This window comes from Carassius gibelio, chromosome B7 (assembly GCF_023724105.1).
Source record: "Carassius gibelio isolate Cgi1373 ecotype wild population from Czech Republic chromosome B7, carGib1.2-hapl.c, whole genome shotgun sequence".
NCBI lineage: Eukaryota > Metazoa > Chordata > Actinopteri > Cypriniformes > Cyprinidae > Carassius > Carassius gibelio.
In genome coordinates, this window is record NC_068402.1 from 12,879,763 (window position 1) to 12,887,274 (window position 7,512).

General features: G+C 39.7%; 1 protein-coding gene across 3 annotated transcripts in view; it reads left to right on the top strand.

The window, feature by feature from the left end:
* tub (TUB bipartite transcription factor) overlaps positions 1 to 7,177 on the top strand; it is an 87,539-nt gene extending 80,362 nt beyond the window's left edge. For all 3 annotated transcript variants that reach the window (XM_052562183.1, XM_052562185.1, XM_052562184.1), the window contains exon 12: positions 898 to 7,177. In XM_052562183.1, coding sequence (XP_052418143.1) covers positions 898 to 1,031 — 134 coding nt within the window. In that variant the 3' untranslated portion in view covers positions 1,032 to 7,177. The remainder of the gene's footprint in view (positions 1 to 897) is intronic.
* Positions 7,178 to 7,512: the final 335 nt, after the last annotated feature.

Consider the following 7,512-nt stretch of genomic DNA (forward strand, 5'->3'; position numbering starts at 1 on the left):
TGGTTTGCCTTGTGAATTCAAGGAAAAATTTTTATTTCGGAACAATATCAATGTTTAAAATTAAGAAATTAAAATCAATCTGTAATGGAATATATATTGGTTTAAAATGTTATTTAAATGGATATATAACATTAGATTTTTAGCTTTTATTTCAATTATTTTTTACAATTATTAAAGTTTTAATTTTTATTAATTTAGTCCATTAAATAATGTGTATATAAACAAGTGTAATTTATTTCAAAGAAATAAAACATAAAAACACTTTTAAATGTAAATAAAGTCTGTTAACTTTAAATATATAAACAAATTAATATATTGTTTAAAATAGAGTAAAAAACATCTGATTGTTAACATTGTGGAACATGTTATTTTGAGGAACTACAGCCACTGGTTATTCTGCTAGTGTGACAGGAATAGTTCACCCAGAAATAAATTTTTTTGTCATCATTTAACTGTTTAAGTAAATCTATAACCTATGTCAGCCTGTATAAGTTTCATTCTGTTGAAAATATATATAGAAAAATATATATGAAAAAAGAGTCTTGAAAAATCAAACTGTTGGTGTTCTTGGTCTTTTAGCTTTTTGATTACCAGCATCATTTGAAATATCTTCTTTTATGTTCAACATAAGAGAGAAACTCATACAGCAATGACATAAGGATGATGAAAGTAGTAAATGATGAAAACAATTTCATTGTTCACTGAAATATCCCTTGAACACAAGGGTTACTGACATCATACATCTATGTGAAATTACCTTTAGACCCGATGGTTAGCAATAATAGAAAAAGTGATCTAGAAAATGTGTTAGTTCTGAAAAAAAATGCTATTTTTATTTTAGAAATAGTTTGTTTTGTCTGTACTCTCATCCCTGTATTTTCTATTTCATGTATGCAGCGGATTACATTGTGATGCAGTTTGGTCGTGTTGCAGAGGACGTCTTCACAATGGACTACAACTACCCCATGTGTGCCCTGCAGGCGTTTGCTATTGCTCTGTCCAGTTTTGACAGCAAGCTAGCCTGTGAGTAACTATCTCTCTCTGCCAGCCACAAGCTCGAAAGGACCCAGACAGACTGCTTTACAATCCCAATCACTGAGTAAAGGGCTGCAGTGAACTCCAAAGCAGCAGGGTCCCTCTCTCAAGATGCTCCATTGGAGGCATGAATGCGTATCGAGTTTGTGTCTTCTTGTGTGAATGTGCGTGAGCAAAGTGGCATTTCCGCTTTATAAAAAGAAAGTTGGGGGAAAGCACAAAGACTTCAAAGCTCTAACTTGGAAGATTAATAAGAAGAGGATGCATTCATTTGAGTCAACAGTCAAAAATCTCCTACTCGCTTTCTTTACTTAATTGTCAAGGTAAAACTAACATTTTGCTAATGTTAAAAGAAGGATATTTTACAGTAGTATTTTTGTCCCTAAGATTAAAAACAAAAATAATTTTTCCATGGTCATAATTCTAAAAGAATTAATGTTCACTAACCTATCAATTATGAGATTTCACAAGAAATATAACATGTAGCTGTGATATAACAGTTTGGGTATTTGATTTAATGGACTTTTGTAAATGACTTTTACATGTGACATTTCTTCAGTTATACGTCACTTGTGTCATTCAACATGCCACTTAAATATGTAACGTATCAAATCATGCTTCACAAGGACTCCAAAGCCAGTATGAAGTATGACAGTCTGACATATTTAACCACTATTTATGAATTTATAGATTTTCATACCATCTGCTGCTTGTCTTACCCCATAATTCACCGTGTTTCAAGCACAAAGCTTGACCAAGGTACCTTCACATTCAAGCTTTTGGTGCAAATTTCTTAAAATTCAACTGATGAATGTGTGACAATTCCACAAAAAATAGATATAATTATTTATGACTTTATGTACTCCTGGATGGTTTACATACATATTTAAGAAAACATGAGATCCAAAAATGCTTTTTATATCACTTGAACAAACCAAAATTAATGGTTTGCCATATACAGGTCCACACCAGTAGCACTAGTGTGATAGCACCTGAAGTCCTGCATGGTGGAAGAAGTGTGTAATAAGGGTCAATATCAGGGTAAGTACATTATCATCTCATACTGACCCACTACATGTGTAGGGGAATGTACTGAGCACTTTATTCAAAGATTAATGGTGGAAAGCTGTAAATATCGTGCCTTGGGATGAAACACTTGTGATGCTTGAAGTTGGTAAGATGCTACATTGTTTTATTCAGCCAGTGTTGTTTGTCATACAGGTAATTTTAAGCTTCTGTCTTTGTTCTTGAAAACAACCTGTACATTTCCAGAATACTGGGTTGTAGCTTACCAGAAAGATCAGCTTTAGTTGCCTGCTTGTGGAGTAGCTGATTTTCCAGAACAGAGTCAACTACATTTACAATGAAGCGATTAAGCATGGTTTACATGCACTTTTACATTTTTCTATTTCTGGCTACATTAATAATTTGTCATGGAAACACTTCAGTCCAATTCAAATTGAACTGGTTAGATGTTGCAAAGTTTGACTACTAGAACTTGATAAAGTTATTTAAGCTTGATTATAACTGTCCATGTAAACATAGTGAGCAACACAGTTTGTTCAATCATCTATGAAATCTGCTGCATGAGGGTAGTTGTGAAAATGTGGATGAAACAAAGTGTCAGAGTGGAATTTACACAAAACTCAAATCATCATCTTTAACTGTACTGAAGCTTGTAGACTTCTGTCTTTGCTAAACAGTGCTGATTAATGAAAAAAAGGAAATAAGGGAAGTTGTATTATCAGTGTGGCAATCTAATAAGAAATAAATAGTCTTGGATACGTATGTAACCCTTGTTCCCTGAAGGAGGGAATGGAGATGTCACATTATGACCGACAAATTGGGATCTCACTTTGAGAGACAAATCTAATTTGAATGTAAACTTAAAGAGCCAATGGACATTGGAATGCGATGATTGCATCCAGCTGCTGCTGATCACAGCATCAGCATAAAAAGGCAGCCGGTGCAAAGCATACCAGGTTTTCGCTGTGGAGGCAAACTGGGAACCCAGCCGCTCAACAGTTCAGCAGCTGTGGTGATGTGGCGTGACATCTCCATTCCCTCCTTCAGGGAACAAGGGTTACATACGTAACCGAGAAGTTCCCTTTCAGTCAGTCACTATGAGTCATGTCATGACTGATGAATTGGGATCCCTATCAAAGCGCCATGGATGCTGCCCCTTCCATTGTCCTGTGCGAGCCTCCTGTGCCACTTTTTGGTGTAGGCAGGGGCTCACAACAAGAAGACCATTCACCTTTGTTCTTAGCACTACCCACTCAGTGATATTGGATAACACTGGGAAAACTTACCTTTTCCACTTGGAACAGGAACTTGAGAAAGCCCCATCCTTCCCGAAGGAGGTTTCAGAAGCACTTACACATATGAACAACAGTTTAGATGTATATGGAACAATAAAGGTGATTGTAACCCTCTTAGAAAATGGCTGAGAGTCTGCTGGGGAAACACGGGCTATACTGTGGACTTAACACATATGGGATCCGCTTAGGTCTCTGCATATGGAACCCAGCCCTCTACTGGATCTCATGGATTCATCCTGTGAGAACACAGGAGGAAACCGGCTCCACGCGAAGTCTGTACCATCTAGCGAACTTGTTGGGGGTTGCCCATTCTGCAGCTTTACAAATATCTGCCAGCAAGGTGCCACAAGCCAGCGCCCAGGAGGATGAAACACTTCTAGTAAAGTGAGCTCGCAATCTGAACGGGCAGGGCACACCTTGTGCCTGATAGACCAGGGTGATGGCATCCACTATCCAGTTGGCCATCCTCTGCTTAGAGATGGCATTTCAGTGCAAGCAGGAATAGAGTTTTTATTGATCGAAACTTCAGCTCAACTAATTCCAAAGGCTCAAATTGGCCCCTCTTGTAGTGCTTTGAGCAATAGAGACAGGTCCCAAGATGGGGGTCAGGCAGGATTTAACCGTCTGGCCCCCTTAAGGAATCTGATGAACAGGTCATGCTTCCCTACCGATTTACCTTCCGAGGGGTCATGGTTAGCAGCAATCACAGTGACATAGACTTTAAGGGTGGAGGGAGACAGCCTTCGCTCTAACCCTTGCTGCAAAAAGGAAAGCCTTGGTCAGGCGTTTCTAGGGGTCTTGTCAATGAGAAGAGCACAACTCCGTCAACAGATTCCACTTCAAGGTGCTCTCACCAGAGTGATGGTGGAAAGGAAGATGTGGCTAGCAACAAGACCATCTTATCGGTTTATGTACACAAAAGTCACTTTGTTGTCCGTTAGGACCAGAACATGTTTGCCTTGTAAGCGCCCTTTGAGACAGTTCAAGGCAAAGGCCCACAACAAACTACTCTAGGCAATTGGTATGCCAGTGCAGTTGGGATGGAAGGATGCACCCGAAGATGTGTTTCTGCATCAACATCTTGAACAGTAACCGGTGAAGGGCCTTGTTCAAGACGTTAGTTACCCACTGCCTTTCTTGGGTAAGGTGAATTACTGAGTGTAAAACCCCATCCACACTGGACTGAAAAGGGTTCTGAGTGTGCGGTGCGATGCTCACCTAGTTCCACTGTTTGGCAGAGGGGGCAAGAGTAGGGCCATTGTTGACGCTCTCAAATTGCCCGCTGCTGCCTGCTGGTGACAGAGGAGAATTAGTGTGGTCCGGTATTGATCCGTTTGTGACTCTCTGTGCCCTCCTGGGACCAAGAGATGTTGAGAATTCAGGTGCCATTGACTATGCAGCCAACGGTGGGGCAAAACAAAACAAAAGATCCTTCTCCCAGCCCTCCTACAGGGGAGGGAGTGGTGCGGTCACCATCTTCCAAAGAGCAGTTCCCTCCATCTCTGGGTGGCCTCAGGGCCGTGTGATCTTCCGCTTACTACCAGGTTTGACAGGGGGGCCTGGAGGGGTGGGGTCTTAGGTCGCAACTGCATCGCTACCGACCGTTCCAACGGGGGGATCGGCATATACCCCCTAGCTATACCCCCGTCGAGGGTGGTGAGGGAAGAAGAACCAGTTTCCGGCAGTAAAAGATGCTGTTCATGACTAGTGAGCTACTCATGCACCTCCAGGAAAAAAAAAAAGCACCCAGGCGGGGTGATGAGCACCGGTGCGAGCAACCCAGAGAAAACAATCGTCCAACCTCGAGGCCTGGGGACACAGTGAAGGTTGCCACTTGAGCCCTACCCTCTCGGCAGCCCGTGAAAGCATAGCTAACATCTCTGGACTGATTTCAGGCATTGCCACAATCCCGGAGGGCAGCAACACAGCTGAATCTTCCTCTCCAGAGAGCTCTCCCTCTGGTGCAGTAATCAACATCCGGTCGTCGAGAGGAGCATCGAAGAATACCGCAGGTACGTTCTTCGAATAGGGCCCAGCTTGTTCTTTGGCTGCTCAACTGGTTGCAAAGTGCTGGAGGAGTTGTGGGGTGAGTAGGGGTTTGCTACCACTTTAACCCTCATACCGCCTGAGAAGTAGTCCTCACCAGGCTGCTGCCTGGAGGAACCCTAGATCATGGCAGAGGCAACAGAGCTCTGCTCCCCTGGAAGTAACAGAGCCTGGTCCGCAGTTCCCGATGGTTATCTTCCTGCAATGGTAACATGACTCATACAAGAATGCTACTTATGCATGTTTAATTCCCAGACATGTGAGGCAGTGATTGTGGCCATCACCCGGTGCCAGGTAACGAACGCATCCAGAAATACACAGGGGAAAAAACATCTTTAAATGATGACCTGTCATCTTTACAAAAACGTACTCGTGTACTCTTTTAGACTAATAGGCTCTTTCAGGAAATGCTCTTTTACATGTTGAGATGCACAGGTGAATTTGCCTCTTGCAGCATGACAGGTCATAATACAGCCTGAAGTATGCAACCCACTTGACACAGGAATGACCACAGTTGAAGCGCCGTCCGCCAACACAAAAAACTCCCTAGAGTGTGCTAAACTCGTCGTCACCATGAAAAAATTGGTAGGAGCAGAATGATGTTAGCGCTCAGCTCTGAAGCAAAAAGCTGGTATGCATTTTTATGTTCAAACTGTGATCAGCGGCAGCTGGATGCAATCACTGCATGCCAATGTCCATTGGCTCATTCATTTTAGACTTGAAGTAGATTGGTCTCTTGAAGCGAGATCACAATTTGTCGGTCACGACCTGACTTGTAGGGACTGACTTAAAGGAAAATCCTAATTCAAAATCCTGCTGTACCTTAAAGCCAAACTATTAAAGTGTTGTAAAAGTCTTCAGATGGCCACACAGATTTACTAGATCTGCTCTGTGGAGATGCAGAGCATTAGCATGATTTGCAGTTTATTTTTATTATACTATTTTTTCATTTGTCAAATGTCACAGCGAGTCTTAATATTGTAATTGTCTAAAATCTATAACGTTAATGTCGAATGAATGTGTTTTTAAGAAATTAATCTATCATAATTTTGTTTCCTACTGAGAGCCCCTTTGGTTTAATTTGAAAAATGTATGTTTGTTTCCATCATGCAGAACATTATTAATCGCACAAAACTGCATTTTAAGTTAAAAATAATATTTAGAATGTTAGTTTTTTCTTCATCCAAGACAAAGGCATGAAGTTTGATGCAAGTGGCTTATCTTTTTTTGTTACTATATTCGTCATAGATAAGTTTTAACTTTTAACATTACGTTTTAAAACGCATTTTTTTCCCCAGAAAAGTATTTTTAATATTATGTTTTTTTTTTTTTTAGAAAATAGTATATATTAAATTCTTTAGCGAAACTGCTAAGAAATCTGTGTAAGTTATTACAGTTTGTTAATAACTGCCTTGTGAAACCATTCCAGCATTTTCTATACTTTATGTAATGCTCTAACATTTTGGGTTTGCTCTAAAGCGTTAAAAACACTGAAAATTAATGTGTTTTACCGTTATTTTTTATTGTTTGAAAAAAAAAAGAAAAAAACAATCTCACCAATCGTGTTGAAGTGATAATGTATAACTGTTATGTCACACTGTTTTGTAAAATGTGTACATTGGTCAATATACAGTGTTTGTATACATTACTCAAGATATGAAAAAAAATAAATAAATCTGAACGTGAATTTTCGCATCCCAAATATTTTAGATGAAATCATTGCATTTGTAATTAAGTAATTCAGTGCTCATTAAATAATGTTCATAAAAAGCTAATTCTGTTCAGAAATGTTTTATTGGCAAAGATTTTCTTTGGAAAAGAGGTCTTACAAGTACCAGTTTTTGACACAACATACTCAACAAAATATTCTCTAGCTGTTCTTGGAAAAATGTTAATGAAATCTTAGAAAAGCCTAAATGGTTACAGAGAAAGCATTTCCATAAGCAAAGCAAGAAAGATTCACAGTAAGGTATGTTTGAACTAGAGGGTATTCGAACAGACTATTGTGTTTTTGAAAAGCTTGTCACTTCTTCACCCTTTCTTTCTTATGACACATTCTAAGAGTCCCAGAGCTTTGAGCTTTGGGAGACTCTGACTTGTTTGAGATGAT